Consider the following 18,331-nt stretch of genomic DNA (forward strand, 5'->3'; position numbering starts at 1 on the left):
CCATTTTGAGTTTATTTTTGTGTATGGTGATAGGAAGTGTTCTAATTTCATTCCTTTACATGTAGCTGTCCAGTTTTCCCAGCACCACTTATTGAAGAGACTGTCTTTTCTCCATTGTATAACCTTGCCTCCTTTGTCAGAGATTAGTTGAACATAGGTTCGTGGGTTTATCTCTGGGCTTTCTATCCTATTCCTATTGATCTATATTTCTGTTTTTGTGTCAGTACCATATTGTCTTGATTACTGTAGCTTTGTATATAGTCTGAAGGCAGGGAGTCTGATTACTCCAGCTCCGTTTTTTTCCCTCAACACTGCTTTGGCTATTTGGGGTCTTTTGTGTCTCCATACAAATTTTAAGATTTTTTGTTCTAGTACTGTAAAAAATGCCATTGGTAACTTGATAGGGATTGCATTGAATCTGTAGATTACTTTGGGTAGTATAGTCATTTTCACAATATTGATTCTTCCAATCCAAGAACATGGTATATCTCTCCATCTGTTTGTATCATCTTTAATTTCTTTCATCAGTGTCTTACAGTTTTCTGCATACAGGTCTTTTGTCTCCTTAGGTAGGTTTATTCCTAGGTATTTTATTTTTTTTGTTGCAATGGTAAATGGGAGTGTTTCCATAATTTCTCTTTCATATTTTGCACCATTAGTGTATAGGAATTCAAGAGATTTCTGTGCATTAATTCTGTATCCTGCAACTTTACCAAATTCATTGATTAGCTCTAGTAGTTTTCTGGTGGCATCTTTAGGATTCTCTATGTATAGCATTATGTCATCTGCAAACAGTGACAGTTTTACTTCTTCTTTTCCAATTTGTATTCCTTTTATTTCTTTTTCTTCTCTGGTTGCTGTGGCTAAGACTTCCAAAACTATGTTGAATAATAGTGGTGAAAGTGGACATCCTTGTCTTGTTCCTGATCTTAGAGGAAATGCTTTCAGTTTTTCACCATTGAGAATGATGTTTGCTGTGGGTTTGTTGTATATGGCCTTTATTATGTTGAGGTAAGTTCCCTCTATGCCCACTTTCTGGAGAGTTTTTATCATAAATAGATGCTGAATTTTGTTGAAAGCTTTTTCTGCATCTATTGAGATGATCATATGGTTTTTATTCTTCAGTTTGTTAATGTGGTGTATCACATTGATTGATTTGCATATATTGAAGAATCCTTGCATCCCTGGGATAAATCCCACTTGATCATGGTGTATGATCCTTTTAATGTGTTGTTGGATTCTGTTTGCTAGTATTTTGTTGAGGATTTTTGCATCTATATTCATGGGTGATATTGGTCTATAATTTTTTTTTGGTAGTATCTTTGTCTGGTTTTGGTGTCAGGGTGATGGTGGCCTCATAGAATGAGTTTGGGGGTGTTCCTTCTGCGATTTTTTGGAAGAGTTTGAGAAGGATGGGTGTTAGCTCTTCTCTAAATGTTTGATAGAATTCACTTGTGAAGCCATCTGGTCCTGAACTTTTGTTTGTTGGAAGATTTTAAATCATAGTTTCAATTTCATTACTTGTGATTTGTCTGTTCATATTTTCTATTTCTTCCTGGTTCAGTCTTGGAAGGTTATACCTTTCTAAGAATTTGTCCATTTCTTCCAGGTTGTCCATTTTATTGGCATAGAGTTGCTTGTAGTAGTCTCTTAGGATGCTTTGTATTTCTGCGGTGTCTGTTGTAACTTCTCCTTTTTCATTTCTAATTTTATTGATTTCAGTCCTCTCCCTCGTTTTCTTGATGAGTATGGCTAATGGTTTATCAATTTTGTTTATCTTCTCAAAGAACCAGCTTTTAGTTTTATTGATCTTTGCTCTTGTGTTCTTTTTTTCTATTTCATTTATTTATGCTCTGATCTTTATGATTTCTTTCCTTCTGCTAACTTTGGGTATTGTTTGTTCCTCTTTCTCTAGTTCCTTTAGGTATAAGGTTAGATTGTTTATTTGAGATATTTGTTGTTTCTTGAGGTAGGCTTGTATTGCTATAAAATTCCCTCTTACAACTGCTTTTGCTGCATCCCATAGGTTTTGGATCGTTGTGTTTTCATTGTCATTTGTCTCTAGGTATTTTTTGATTTTCTCCTTGATTTCTTCAGTGATCTCTTGGTTATTCAGTAATGTGCTGTTTAGCCTCCATGTGTTTATGTTTTTTATGTTTTTTTTCCCTGTAATTGATTTCTAATCTCATAGTGTTGTGGTCAGAAAAGATGCTTGATATGATTTCAATTTTCTTAAATTTACTGAGGCTTGATTTGTGACCCAAGATGTGATCTTTCTTGGAGAATGTTCCATGTGCACTTGAGAAGAAAGTGTAATCTGCTGTTTTGGGATGGAATGTCCTATAAATATCAATTAAATCTATCTGGTCTATTGTGTCATTTAAAGCTTGTGTTTCCTTATTAATTCTCTGTTTGGACAATCTCTCCATTGGTGTAAGTGAGGTGTTAAAGTCCCCCACTATTATTGTGTTACTGTCGATTTCCTCTTTTATAGCTTTTAGCAGTTACCTTATGTATTGAGGTGTTCCTATGCTGGGTGCATATATATTTATAATTGTTATATCTTTTCTTGGATTGATCCCTTGATCATTGTGTAGTGTCCTTCCTTGTCTCTTGTAACATTCTTTATTTTAAAGTCTGTTTTATCTGATATGAGTATTGCTACTCCAGCTTTCTTTTGATTTCATTTTGCAAGGAATATCTTTTTCCATCTCCTCACTTTCAGTCTGTATGTGTCCCTAGGTCTGAAGTAGGTCTCTTGTAGACAGCATATGTATGAGTCTTGTTTTTGTATGCATTCAGCGAGCCTGTGTCCTTTGGTTGGAGCATTTAATTCGTTCACTCTTAAGGTACTTATTGATATGTATGTTCCTATTACCATTTTCTTAATTGTTTGGGGTTTGTTTTTGTAGGTCCTTTTCTTCTCTTGTATTTCCCACTTAGAGAAGTTCCTTTAGCAATTGTTGTAGAGCTGGTTTGGTGGTGCTGAATTCTCTTAGCTTTTGCTTGCCTGTAAAGCTTTTGATTTCTCCATCGAATCTGAATGAGATCCTTGCCGGGTAGAGTAATCTTGGCTGTAGCTTCTTCCCTTTCCTCACTTTGAATATGTCATGCCACTCCCTTCTGGCTTGTAGAGTTTCTGGTGAGAAATCAGCTGTTAAGGTTATGGGAGTTCCCTTGTATGTTATTTGTCATTTTTCCCTTGCTGCTTTCAGTAATTTTTCTTTGTCTTTAATTTTTGCCAAATTGATTACTGTGTGTCTTGATGTGTTTCTCCTTGGGTTTAACCTGCCTCGGACTCTCTGCGCTTCCTGGACTTGGATGGCTATTTCCTTTCCCTGTTAGGGAAGTTTTCGACTTCCCTAACATGGGAAATATTTTCTCAGGTCTTTCTCTCTCTCTTCTCCTTCTGGGACGCATATAATGCGAATGTTGTTGTGTTTAATGTTGTCCCAGAGGTCTCTTAGGCTATCCTCATTTCTTTTCATTCTTTTTTCTTTATTCTGTTCTGTGGCAGTGAATTCCACCATTCTGTCTTCCAGGTCACTTATCCATTGTTCTGCCTCAGTTATTCTGCTACTGATTCTTTCTAGTGTATTTTTCATTTCAGTTATTTTATTGTTCATCTCTGTTTGTTTTTTCTTTAAATCTTCTAGGTGTTTTTTCTTTAATTCTAGATCTTTGTTAAACATTTCTTGCATCTTCTTGATCTTTGCCTCCGTTCTTTTTCCGAGGTCCTGGATCATCTTCACTATCATTATTCTGAATTCTTTTTCTGGAAGGTTGCCTATCTCCACTTCATTTAGTTGTTTTTCTGGGGTTTTGTCTTGTTCCTTCATCTGGTACATAGCCCTCTGCGTTTTCATCTTGTCTATCTTTCTGTGAATGTGGTTTTTGTTCCACAGGCTGCAGGATTGTAGTTCTTCTTGCTTCTGCTGTCTGCCCTCTGGTGGATGAGGCTATCTAAGAGGCTTGTGAGAGTGTGATTTTCTGATAATTACAGATAGCATGCCTAATGTTTAGTATTTATAAAATTACATCCAGAATATCTTAAAAGGCATTATCAGCTTATGTCAAGATGCTACAGCTATTGTCGGGAACATCAGGGATTACTTGCTTAGCATCTACCTACTCAAGAACAAGGATGGGAGGAGGAGCATCCCAAGCAGAAAGTACAATATGTATAAAGATCCTGAGGTAGGAGAGAATTTGGCTTGTTTGAGGAACTTGAAAGTGGGGCTGGAGCAAAGAGAATGAGAGGAGCAGGCACATGAAATGGTATCAGAGGAGTTGGCAGGCATCTGTTTAATTAATGGTAAATGTTCTTTCAAATTTTGGTCTTTCTCCAATTTTATTTTTGTTTTGTTTTGGTTTTTTTTATTAGTTTCTGCTTTATAACAAAGTGAATCAGTCATACATATACATCTGTTCCCATATCCCTTCCCTCTTGCGTCTCCCTCCCTCCCACCCTCCCTATCCCACCCCTCCAGGTGGTCACAAAGCACCGAGCTGATCTCCCTGTGCTCTGCGGCTGCTTCCCACTATCTATCTACCTTACGTTTGGTACTGTATATATGTCCATGCCTCTCTCTCTCCCTCAACATTCCACACATGACTACACTCACTTGATTCTCTTACAACATTTTTCATCTTCTATCTTTAGTATCCTTCATGGATTCATCTTCTTCCCGTTCTTTAAATATTGATGTTCTATTGTGTTCTTCCTGGGTGCACATATCTCCTTACTCTCTACACTGTCTCTCAGGATCTTGGCCACATTCACACCTCCATGCTGATGACTCCTAAATCTGAGTCTTCCTTCAGGATCTCTCTCCCAAGCCTTTGGCCTGAATATCCCACACACTCTAACTCAGTCTGATAAAACTGAAATCACCTTTCCCTCAAAACCTGTTACTTTTCCTACATTACCTAACTTTCTTCCATCTGCCCAAAGCCAGATTTTGGAATCATTCTTATCCTCCCCCTCACCCCCAGGCTCTTATCTTCCACATCTAATCAGTCATCAAGTTCTTTCAATTTTACCTCCTAAGTAGTCTTGAATATGTTCTTTCCATACTACTTCTGTCCTCTGACCTAGTTTATGAACTCCTCATCTCTTTCTTTAACTACTGAAGTAACGCCCACTGGTCTCCCCTCCAGTCTGTCACCCAGAGAATAACCCAAATAATCTAAAATGGGAGGCTGACTCTGACTGTGGCTCCCCTTCTAGATGCTACTTCATCATCCATTGATTCAAGTCCAGGCTCCTTGGGGATAACATGATATTCCCTCAGTGACATCTCCTTTCACAGTATATTCTAGCAGTACTAAGCTACATAAAGTTCCTTGAACAAGCATGCATTTGCATGCTTCTGTGTTAGACAGACTGAGTTAATAGATCCTTTTCTCTGCTTCCTCTACCACTACACCATATTTAAATTAGTCACACCCTTCCAAACTGAGCTGCAGGGAACAGATCTTAATCACATTTGGTGCCCTAGAGCTCAGCATTTGTTCCTTCATTCAATGTGTATTTATATAGTGTCTACTACCCCCAGGGTTCTGGGAAAACGGCAGTGAACAAAACAAAGTCTCAGCCTCATGGATCTCACATTCTAGTGAGGGGAGTCCAGGAGATGGCCTACACAGTAGGCACTCATGGCGAAAACTTTTGAAAATCAGGCAAATGAAAGAGTCTTCTTAAACTTCTGACTGAGCATACTGTCTGGAACATTGCTCTGACTCATTTTTCCTTTAAACAAGTATGGTGGTGACTAAAACAGTTTAAGCAACAGATTGAACTGCCCTAACTGTGGATCCTGTGGTCTTCAGCAAATGAGAATTCTCCTAACTAGAGTAGAAAACATTTTCCTGTATACATGGAGATATAACCTTATATTCAAACAATCCTCTGGGGTAAGTAGAGAACAGATAACATCCCACTGAGTTAGACATTAAGAAAAAGTTATAGAAAATTAAAGAATTTTAAAGATAGTTTAAAATACCATCACATTAATAAGCTATTTCCTTCACTTACAAACCCTATCCTGTTTATATTGGAAGAGAAAAATTGATGTTTTTCCTCTTTCTGTAAAACATGCTTATTAGATAACTTCCTAAACAACTTTTATTCATGGATGATGTATGTAATACATTAGTCACTATTCTCCACAAAAGGAATGGCTGAAGACAATAAAATAATTATAAAAAGTGTATAAAGTTTGAAATAACTGTGTTCTCTTCTTGGCTTCCCCCATTTAAATTAGCTCTCTCAATTGAACATCTTTTTCGATTTCTAAACATCTATAGTTTTGCCTTTGCTGATTAACTTCCTCATAAGTATCCATGATTTTCTGAACACAATGCCCCATCACCCACTGCAACCCTAGAGAGCTTTTCTACCTCCAAGGAGTAAATTTCACTGATTTCCCTGCTTATTTCCGGAGCTCTTATACATCCCTATAAAGCTGTCTTGCAGGTGACTCAAACTAAACATGCCTATTTTCCCAACCTGTAGCCAACCTGTTCCTCCCCCTATGGCAGGGACACAGCTCAGTAAAGGACACCGCCATCTATACAGATGCTCAAGCCAAAACTCTGGCATCACCCGTGATTCCCTCCCTCTCTTCCTTACCCCCATACCCCTTCTATCCCTAGCTCCCGTTGATTCTTTCTTCTAAATGTCCCTCAATCTGCTGTGCCAGCCCTACGACCATCTCCCTGGTTATAGCCCTAATATAGACCCTCATAATGTTTCACCTGGATTACTGCTTTATAATTGGTCACTAGTGCATCTATCATCCCCATGTCTCTCCAGCCGATAGAGTGGCCTTTTCAAAATGTCAGTCTGACTGTGTTACTGTCTAATTGACAATACTGAATGTCCTTCCATTGCCAACAAGGCAGAGAGCAAATTCCTCACTGTGGCTTCTGGGCCCCTTATGACCTGGCCCCCGCCTACCTCTCAAACATCATCTCTCACCACTGTCCTCCTAATCAAGCTATACCCAAATGTGCAGATTTCCTTGATACGACCATACTTTCAACCTCTTTACCTTTGTGCGAGCTTTTTCTTTGGCTCACCACATACTCTTTCTCCTTCTCTCGTAAAAGATCTTCTCTGACTGTCTGAGCCAGGTTAAGTTTCCCATCTGTTTGTTTCCCACACCCATCATGTTTTGTAACCACTTGTCTCACACCTGTCTTCCACTAGAATGTAAGGGCTAGGAGGAGGGGCCCTGTCTGTTTTGTTCATTCCAGTATCCCCAGCACCAAGCACAATGTAATTAGAGTAAATATTTGTTAACTAAGTAAGTAGTGTGATTGTAACTAAAAACTCACTATTGAAAAGAATTGTGAGTGAACATAATTATTAGAAAACATAAATTGTTTTTTTTCCCAAAGGCGTAAGTGGTCACATTTGATCTCTGGTGAATATCTGTAACATTCCAGAGTTTAAATCTTGAATGTTAAGTCTATAGTCATATTTGCACTTCATCAGACCTATAATCCAGGCTGGTGTTTAGCTGCCTGAGTTGACATCTGGGCTGGCTCATTTTATTTTATTTTTTTATTTATTTATTTTTTTTTGTGGTACGCGGGCCTCTCACCGCTGTGGCCTCTCCCGTTGCGGAGCACAGGCTCCGGACGCGCAGGCTCAGCGGCCATGGCTCACGGGCCCAGCCGCTCCGCGGCATATGGGATCCTTCCGGACCGGGGCACGAACCCGCATCCCCTGCATCGGCAGGCGGACTCTCAACCACTGCGCCACCAGGGAGGTCCTGGGCTGGCTCATTTTAATTTGACTGTTTGAGGTTAGCTTCCACAGCTGTCGTAGCACTAGGTTGTCAATCATTTGACTTTTAGATCACACTTTAACTTACTTGGAGGAAGAAAACAACAGCCTTCAGTAGACTTATTTTTCAGTCTTTTAGCAGAAAACAACTAGCTTTCTTCTCCGTAGGTGCTCTTTCAGATTGTGTGTATTCTTTACAAGAAAATTAACAGTGAATGGGGCTTGAGGCTATATTCCTAAGTTTTTAACTTTTCCTCAGTTAAAAATTTTAATATGTGGTCTTCAAAAATAAAAACTGAGCTTTTTACAAATGCTAAAAACTAGGATAGAGCATCTAAGCCTACCTTCGTTCATTCAACAAATGTTCACCAGATACTTCAGGCTTGTGATGAGTGCTGGGGTGGAATTATATTTTGATGTACTTTGTAATGTGCTTTGATCCTTCTTGTTACCCTGTGACCCTTCAGACAACAGCCGGACCTTCTACTTTTATGTGTCAGGGAAGGGTTTTTACAGAACAACACAGGAGAAAAACATCCTAGACTTGTAAGCTTTAAATTCTAAACCCTGAAAGACTTGGAACATGACATTCTTAAAAACCATGTAATCAGTTGGAACATTTCTTCCACCCTCAGATTAGACAAAGAATCTATGCCAAGAGAAGAGACGGAGAGCAAAGAGGAGAAGAAGGGAGAGAAGCAGAGGGGGAAGGAGAAGAGAAAGCGGGGGGGGGGGGGGGGGACGGAGGGGAGGGTGGAGGAGGAAGAGGGGAAGGGAGAGCAGGAGGGAAGCAAAGGAATGAGGTGCTGGGATACAGGGCCCTGTTGCAGACCTCCCTGGACTCTATCTGCTGGTAGGTTTGGGGGTCTAAGAGTACATGAGAACTCATTCTACCTTTCCCTGGTATGGCTGTGCAGAGCAACAAGGCAGGAGAGTTTTCCTGCGCTCATCATTGTACCAGCTAAGATCTAATGAAGAAAATAAAAACAACTCTAATTTCAAACTGAGGAAATTTAATTGTGAAAGAGAATTGACGACCTAGGTGTTAGAGAACTGAGGAGCCTAATGGAATAATGACAAATCTAGAGATTTAGCAGCAGGAAACCACTACCACCCCTATGCTGGAAGGACAGTGGGAAGCAATGGTGTTTATTAGAGCCCAGAGTCCGAGGTCATGAGGGAATCTAGAACCACAGCAGTTCTGACTAAAGGGAGTGGATCACAAAAGACGTGCAGCTGATGGTAATAATGAAAGGAAAGGTGGAGGAAAACCCTGGCCTCTCCCTCCTTCTGACCCTCCCATTGTGCACAAATGCCTCGCAAGCACCAAACCCAACTGGAATCTAACGGACATGAATCAGCCATTCTGTAGGAGAGTGAGAAGGGTGAGGCATGGGTCTGAGGGCAAATACACCCAGATGTAACAGCAGGAAAATGTCTGCAGGGGATGTTTGGGATTGTGGACCTAAGAAGGGCCTCACAGAGTCCCCATGCCCCAGGATGACCCAGAGGGGTCCAGAGCAAGGGCCCCTATGACAAAGGAGCCTGAAGACTTGAAGGGGGGCTTGGAGCCAGGAAAGGGAAGACACATCAGGAATTTAGCTGGAAGGAAACCAAATGGGCCCTCAGACATCTCACTGGATTCCACCTTGGACAAAAGACAGCATTGAGAAGACCAGGCTTGATTCCACCATGAGTTGACTCCATGTAACTGCCCTGAGCTTCCACTCTCATACTACATTTAGACAACTCTTCAGGGAAGGAGAGAGGAGACCACCTAGCAGAATGGAGGCTGAATCTAAATTCAGTCTTAGATAAAGAAAGGAAAGAACCTGAACCAATGAACAGACATAGGTATTTAAAAGAGCCCACTGAATATGTAGGGCAGGATGGACATATAACACAGGTATCAGTAATGCAGTGAGAAACAGAAACAGGTCGTGTTAAAGAATGCACTGTGGCTGGAGATGTACATAGAGAAGTTCCTGTACTTGCCTGTAAGGTAGGACTTCTCAGAGAAGGCCTCAGAGACAGGTGATATTTGATGAGCTTGAGGGATGAATAGGGATCTAGCAAGCAGATGGGGGAGAGATCCTCACCTCTGTTGTCTTCTTCTATCCCTCCCAAAGCTCTGATTTTTAAGAGAAGCCAGTACATTCCTTATCTAACTAGAGTCCATTAAAGTCTTTCAGAAACATGACAGATCTCTGGGTTTATCTTCATTTTCATTAGTAAATGGGGCAGTGCTGGAGTGATAGGATAGGTGTGACCTGTGTTTCAACTCTGAGGAGTAGCAACAGCAGCTTGCAAGAAATGAGTTTCTTAAAATGTAGCCTCTTATTGATTTGTAGAGGCCATTTCTAGACTTCAGTTTTGAACTAAGGACTTGGATCTCAAGGCACTCAGGTAGTCTTATAGAATATACAATCCACAGGAAAAATATACGTAAGCCATCCAAAATATATCTCCACAATAACCAAATGTCTATAATTGAAACACGTTTCAGATCTATCACATGAAACTCTGATCTCTCAGGACTTTCCTCAAAATATTGTGTTTTGCCAATTTTTAAAGCAGAGAAACAAGACCATTGATTTACAAATAACCTCACCTATTGCTATTCCAGAAACAATATTCCCAAACTTGCCCTTTATAATCCAATATTCTAAGAAATAAAAATAATTGTTGTTCTCTCCATTGTTTATACAATGGAAAATGATTATATTACAGAAAGCAATAGAAGTCATTGAATTGTTTGAACACTTTTTTTTTTAACCTCATTAGAGATGTCTGTTCCAGAGAGATCTACTGATACCAAAGAAAAGATGTTTACAATAAATTCAACTCCTAGGTCAGTCAGATGTTCACAATTTCGTAAACTCAAGTAGTTTAAATTAGAGCAGCTGAAAGAAAGTAGCATGAAGAGTTCATTTTAGCTTTTAATCACACTGTAAGTAGAAATTTCTTCATATTAAAAACTACTTGGGGAAAGCAAATGCTATTGAAACAAGGATTTTCCTTTTCTTGTCACAAAAGTAAGCTTAAAAGTGTAAATAATTGGGGCTTCCCTGGCTGTCCAGTGGTTAGGACTCTACGCTTCCACTGCACAGGGCACGGGTTCAATCCCTGGTCGGGAATTAAGATCCCACATGCCGTAGGCAGCACGGCCAAGGGAAAAAAAAAAGTGGGAATAATTGACATTACAAAGTTGAATGAAAGAGAGGTGGATTATTTTATAAAACATTCTGTGATTTCATTTCATATTGCAATTTCTAATAAGAAAAAATATATTACATGCATACAAAAACTATCATGTAAATACCACGGTGAATGACCACTAAAAGTGCAAAGTTAAATTTCTCACTTATCTTTACAAGATTGTTACAAGAATTGTACTTAACCTCTTAGTGTACACAAGACCTTTTACAAGTAAACAGGATCAAGAATAAACCCACCAGCTAGAATAACCCTTGGGAAACACTGTAAAGGTTTACATAGAGATGATATCCTTGAAAAGTACAGAGAAGTCACCCAGGTATAGTTATTCATAACTTCATGAGTGATTCCATCTCAAACTTTCTCCAAGTTGAAATTTAATTAGAAACGTCTTAGATATAGTCAAAAGATTAATTCATTCCATGACTCCAATGTCTTATTTTGTTTCGCTGAATATTGGACCAGCTTCTGGGCATCCCTTATGTTTTCCAAATGGCTTCAAAAGTCTGTCTCTGATCTGTCCTATTAACAAATATACAATTACTAATAGCATGATGTAAAATATTATTGTTTTATCATACCGCACTGATAGTTTTGCAATGGAGGCATCACCCAGGTGGATACAGTTACTTAAATTTAGCTCTCTTATCTTTGTGCTTGCAGGACCATCAAGAAACTGCTTTAGTCCCATGTCACCAATTCTGTAGGAAAGAGTAAGAAAAGCTCTACATGTGATTTTATGTATAAATATGTAGAATACTATTAAAATAATAGTTACTAAACCCAATACATTCCAAAACAGCAAGGTGATATCTATATCTGGTATTTTGCCAACATTTGTAAACCAAATTTGATTATATAGCTTTTATTTTGATAGAAAATATATAAATGATAATAATGGGAGAAATATTACTAAAAATGCTATTCCTATTCATTTGTTCATTTAATTAGGTGGCCTAATTATTAATAAAACAGGTAGCCTATAAGGTTTCTTCCCTGGGGTTAAAATGTGATCATGTTAAACAGTGCCTGATGCAATCTGCAAAAGAAAAAGACAAAAACTTAGGATAGGGAGAACCAAGCCTAACAGTCAAACTACTGTCAAAATCTTGGAGGAATTTCCACTAAGTACAAGTCAATTTAGCTGGACTGGAAACCTAATAAGTTACCTAAAGGTCCTTTCTTTCTGAAGCAGAGAAAATCTGATGCTGTAAGAAGGTCTTGACCTCAGTCTTCCCATACTGTCCTTAATCATAGACACCTATGTGTCAGTGCCATCCCTTCCACCCCTCCCATGTAAGTCCACATTTATAAATGATTCTCTAAATTATAGTCAACCAGAAACACAGTTATAATAAAATGACAACAAAAACAAAGAAAATTGTGCAGTGGTATTAGGTAAAGATAAATAAAATTAACACAGGGGTGATAATTTTACATAGAGTTAGAATACTATACTAGTAAAAATATTAAACAAGACTAACAGGGTAATTTTACATTGATTAGGTATCACCCCAATGAAGATAATATGGTTGGGTATAGAATTTGGGGATCATATTCTTTACTGCCATGAAACTGCATACAGTGAAATGGTGTAATGATATAACAATTTAAAAATATATATATACGTGTGTGTGTGATCAAAAAAAATCAGACTATCCATAGAAATTAACACAACATTGTAAATCAACTATACTTCAATAAAATAATTTTTTTAAAAACTCAGGGTGGTTAAGACTCCATGCTTCCAATGCAGGGGGCACTGGTTCGATCCCTGGTTGGGGAACTAAGATCCCACATGCTGTGCAGTGCAGCCAAAAAAACCCAAAAAACAACCCCCCCCAAAAAAAAACCCTAAAAAATCAGGCTGGCCTTGGATTTCTCCTCTGCAACAGAAATACCAAACGTATAAATGTATATATATTATTTAACAATATAAACAATATTAATAAAAATATCAATTATAAATATATTTTCTGTTACAGAAGAGAAATCCAAGGCCAGTCTGGCTCCTTTTTTTTTTTTGGTAATTTTAGTCATGAACTTTTATGCAACATATAATATAGCATAAATCCAAAATGAAAGAAAAATAAAAATTCAAAAAGAACTTAAGATATAATTTTGTATTAGACTTAGTTTTTGACAAACAAAAAAGGGGCCTAAAGTTTAAGTAATATAATTAATGTAATTTAAGTTCCATGGACTATTCATATATATTCAACATTATAAACAACATAACCATCATCTTTTTCACCAGCATTACCCCTAAATAAAGATCCCAAAAGACAGAAGTTGTGCAGGCTGTATTTTTATACCATGATGTCATAAAAGGAAAAATAAGTAACAATGATAATTAGATATAAACTACATGGATATCTGAATACATTTTTAATAAATAATTCTTGGGTAGAGAGAAAATCAGATAAGTATTATAAAACTATATATCTTTCCAAAATTTATATATTTAACATAATTTCAATTAATATCTCAATAGGATTTTTTCTAAAATATGACAAAATTATTCTAAAGTTCACTTGGAAGAATAAACTGGCAAAAATATCTAATAACTTAAAAGAAGACTACTAATAAAGAGAGTCTCATTCTATTAGATATTAAAACATATTATAAAGCAGTAATAATAATAAAGGGTAACATTTCTTGAGTGCTTATTATGTGCCAGACACTATTCTAAGTACATTACATGAATTAACTTACTTGATCCTCACAACAATCCTGAGTATATACTCTTTCTTTTCCCCATTTTACAGATAAAGTACTGTGCAAGATTAGACAGAAAATAGATAAGTGAATGGAACAGAAAAGATAGCCTGAAAACAGACATTTATATACTAACACACACACATATACTGACATGTGTATGTGTATATATATGGATGTGTATATATAGATGTATATATACATTTATATGATAATCCTGGAGGCATAAAAGCCAATAGAAAAGGACTTTTCAGGTAATGGTCCAAGTTAATGGGTTAATGCAGTTAATCCTAAACCTGGCTGTGCATCAGAAGCACCCATGTTGTTTTTTTAAAAATATATAAGCTAGTGTTCCATCCCTAGATATTCAGATTCAGTAGCTCTGGGGTAGGGCTTGGGCATATATAGTTTTTTGTGTGTTTTTTTGCGGTATGCGGGCCTCTCACTGTTGTGGCCTCTCCCGTTGCGGAGCACAGGCCCCGGACGCGCAGGCTCAGCGGCCATAGCCCACAGGCCCAGCCGCTCCGCGGCATATGGGATCCTCCCGGACCGGGGCACGAACCCGTATCCCCTGCATCGGCAGGCGGACTCTCAACCACCGCGCCACCAGGGAGGCCCGGGCATATATAGTTTTATTCAGCTCTTCAGGTGATTCTGCTGCCCTGGAATTTTCACTTTTAAATCATATATATTTTTGAAATTTATCTTTTTATTACTGATTCCTAATTTAACTGCATTGTAGTTAGAAAATATAGTTTGTTTGTTACCAATACTATGAAAGTTTTGGGAACTTGCTTTAAAACTTCATACATAGGGGCTTCCCTGGTGGCACAGTGGTTGGGAGTCTGCCTGCCGATTCAGAGGACACAGGTTCGTGCCCTGGTCCGGGAGGATCCCACATGCCGTGGAGCGGCTGGGCCCATGAGCCATGGCCGCTGAGCCTGTGCGTCCGGAGCCTGTGCTCCGCAACGGGAGAGGCCACAGCAGTGAGAGGCCCGCGTACCGCAAAAAAAAAAAAAAAGAAAAGAAAAGAAAACACAATAAAACTTCATACATAGTCCATTTTTTGAAGGATTGATATGTGGTTGAGAAAAATGTATACTTTGACTCTCAAACTTCCTATTTTAGGTGTATCTCTTATAGATGAATTTTAAAAATCTAATCTAAAACGCTGATATTAAACCTTCTCTGTCTTTTGTTATACTCTATCACATTTTTCTTTTTATTTTTTCACTCTGCTGTCATTTCTTCAGTTATCTTCCAGCTTTGTACTTCTCTCTTCAGTGAGTTCTAATCTGCTGATAAGCAATTCATTTTCTTTATTTCAATAACTATATTTTTTATTTCTAAAAGTTAGTTTTTCAAGTAAACCTAGTTATTTTTATCACATTTTGTTGTCTGCTCATGTTTCTGGTTCCATTATTTATTTCTTCAAATATTTCATACATAGTTACTTAATATTCTATGATAATTCTAATATATGAATTATGGAAGTTCAAATTTATTTTGCTTCATGGTGACTCATATCTTTGTACATTTGATGGTCTTCAGTTGTGAGCACCTATTTATTTGACTTTAACCTATGGGAACTTTGGATGCCTAAAGAGAAGGTGCTTTCCTTCAGAAAAGCTTTGAGCTAACTTCTTCCAGGGGCCTAGGTACTATCTACCTGAGACCACTTTGTCCCCCTTGAAGAGGTCCAGAGACTGCAGAAGTCTCATCCTGCTTCCCTATCTTGAGTCTCGCTAAAACTGATTGTCTCAATGCCTATGTTGAAATGAACATTTATGCTCATAGCATCTCTATGTTTGCTTGGTATTCACTGTTCGTCTTAGAGAGTCTACTCATTGAGAAGGTGGTGAAGAATCATGATATTGGATACTTCTCGTACTCTTTGTGGGCTCAGCAATGTACTGAAAGTATGTTTCATCCAAGATCTAAATTGTTTGTAGCGAGGAGTCCTTTGAAGTGTTTTGTCAACTATGCGGCTGGACGCAGAAAAACCTCCATTTCTTTTAAAAATTAGGTAACCTGCAGAAGCCTGAGTGAAATATATGAATGCAATTCAATTTTATTTCACATGTTAATACAGATAGAGTTAGCTGTGACACACACACACACACACACACACACACACACATCCTGCTTGCATTATGATGCCAGCTTGCTCATGAGCTTGCAACCAAGATGCCAGCTGGAACTTTAATCATCCAAAGGACTGACTGAGGGTGGAGGGTCTGCTTCCAAGTTCACTCACATGGCTGTTGACAGGAGGCCTCAGTTCCTTGCTGGCTGTTGACTGGAGGCTTCATTTTGTAATCCAGGTTTTTCCCATTCCAAATCCTGTCTTTACCTCCCCTCCACAACCCATGGTGCCTCCCCATTTTAATAATAGGGAACATGGGTTAAGATTTTGTGTAGCTTAGCTTATTACTCTGACTTGTCTTATATTTTCCCAAATATTAACCAATTTCATTATAGATCAAATGCTATTTTGTTATCATCTGGCCCTTTAATATTATAAGAAATTTATACAAGCAAGAGGCTGAGATATCCACCAGGGAAGAAATTTTAGCAAGAATTTGATCCTTGCCCACCTGAGAATACCAGGATAGAAGCCCATTTGTAACCCAGCTAAAGAAAGGGTTTCAGTAAGAACTTGCCATCTGTCCATCTGTGAGCAAACCCACACAGAGGAGAAATATAACTAGTACCCAAGAGGAAACACTTCAGTAAGATTGGTCCTTCATAAGCAAGTTGGAAAGTCCATTTGGGAAAAAGACCTATTAACTGAACTAGCTGTGAGAACCTTCACTAGGAAAGGTAGCCCATGAGTGTTCCAGCAAATTCATTTAATCTTACAAGGGCCTGTGATTCCACATATCCTGAGCATTCCCTGACAATCTCCCCCTGCCCCTACATAAGTAGTCTGGGTTGGGTGCCCCTCCTTTGTTTTACCGCAGAACTCTGCATTTACCTCCACTTGGACTCCTGACTTTCATGTTTACTCTCCTAACCAATGAGCATCTTGAGGAAGTCTGAAACATTCTAGATAATCAGTGTTTCTTGACTGAATGACTCATTACCTTACACAATTTGACAGATTCAACACAGTAAGCTGCTTCAAAGCTGAGAGGGACTTGAGGCTACCATCTGTTATTCCCTTGCAGTCCACCATGTAAATGTGACTGATATTTGGAGAATTGTTGTTATAAATTTGAAGCACACATTGGTAATCCTTTTATTTCCTGTTTTTTTAAAAAAAGAAGTATTGTATTTGAATTGCCACAAGATTAAAAGTAAAAATTAATGCTAAACCACTTTTTAACATCACAGACCTTCAAATCAGATCTTTCTGAGGTCACAAGTAGAAAGAGCTTTGAAAGTACAATTGGAAATATGTGGTGCACCAATGAAAACTACTGATGTAATTTGATGGCATTTTTCAACTAAAGCCTTTAGAAGAAAAAAAAAAAAAGCTTAACCAAAGTATAGAGAACAAGGCTTATGAAAGTGATGAGGTTATTTTTTTCCTCTCAATATTTTCAGAAACAGACACATTAACTATTAAATTGTCCTAATTTCAAAGAAAATGGGACGTTTTTTCAATATATTTTAGTACACTTTCATTTGAGTAATGCATAGGAATCAACTAAATGATGTTACAAAAGTAAGAGAGGGCTTCCCTGGTGGCGCAGTGGTTGAGAGTCCGCCTGCCAATGCAGGAGACACGGGTTCGTGCCCCGATCCGGGAAGATCCCACATGCCACGGAGCAGCTGGGCCCGTGAGCCATGCCCGCTGAGCCTGTGTGTCCGGAGCCTGTGCTCCGCAACGGAGAGGCCACAACAGTGAGAGGCCCGCATACCGCAAAAAAAAAAAAAAAAAAAAAGTAAGGGAAAACATGAGAAAATGGAATGCTGAAAAGAATCACTACATTTAGAAGCTTGACACGTAGAATTAGACTTAAAGTTTATGCTTAAGCTACAATATCATTGAAATAAAAATATCCTAACTATGAAATGAAGCTTCTCAAGGTATTTAAGGATTCAAATGTTCAAATGTGTGTGTATAAATTTCCTAATGATTTTTTTTTTTTTTTTTTTTTTTTTTTTTTTGCGGTATGCGGGCCTCTCACTGTTGTGGCCTCCCCCGTTGCGGAGCACAGGCTCCGGACGCGCAGGCTCCGGACGCGCAGGCTCAGCGGCCATGGCTCACGGGCCCAGCCGCTCCGCGGCATATGGGATCCTCCCAGACCGGGGCACGAACCCGTATCCCCTGCATCGGCAGGCGGACTCTCAACCACTTGCGCCACCAGGGAGGCCCCTAATGATTTTCTTATATAAAAAAACTAAAATGAAAAACCCATTCATATTTTTCAATAATTCAAGCCGCTAGAAAATGTGCCAACCAAATGAGACTGAAAAGAAAATATAGTTTCCAACTACGTACTTTTACACAGTTGTCCATCAGAGTTGGCATGTCATTGATGGTCAGATGCCTAATCCCACTGCAGCTGTTTGCAATGTTCCTGAAGCCTTGGACTGAAATCTGAATTGTACAGAGTTGGTGAAAATGTGGGAGAACCCATTAGTATGACCTCT

At 38.5% G+C, this 18,331-nt stretch overlaps 1 protein-coding gene across 1 annotated transcript in view; it reads right to left on the reverse strand.

Moving 5' to 3' along the window:
- The window catches only part of FBXL13 (F-box and leucine rich repeat protein 13), a 191,738-nt gene that overhangs the window by 41,619 nt on the left and 131,788 nt on the right, over positions 1-18,331 (reverse strand). Inside the window, 6 exon segments of the mRNA XM_060108846.1 lie at positions 10,572-10,698; positions 11,593-11,712; positions 16,816-16,939; positions 16,942-16,977; positions 17,068-17,185; positions 18,180-18,278. Coding sequence (XP_059964829.1) covers positions 10,572-10,698; positions 11,593-11,712; positions 16,816-16,939; positions 16,942-16,977; positions 17,068-17,185; positions 18,180-18,278 — 624 coding nt within the window.

This window comes from Mesoplodon densirostris, chromosome 9 (genome assembly GCF_025265405.1).
Source record: "Mesoplodon densirostris isolate mMesDen1 chromosome 9, mMesDen1 primary haplotype, whole genome shotgun sequence".
NCBI lineage: Eukaryota > Metazoa > Chordata > Mammalia > Artiodactyla > Ziphiidae > Mesoplodon > Mesoplodon densirostris.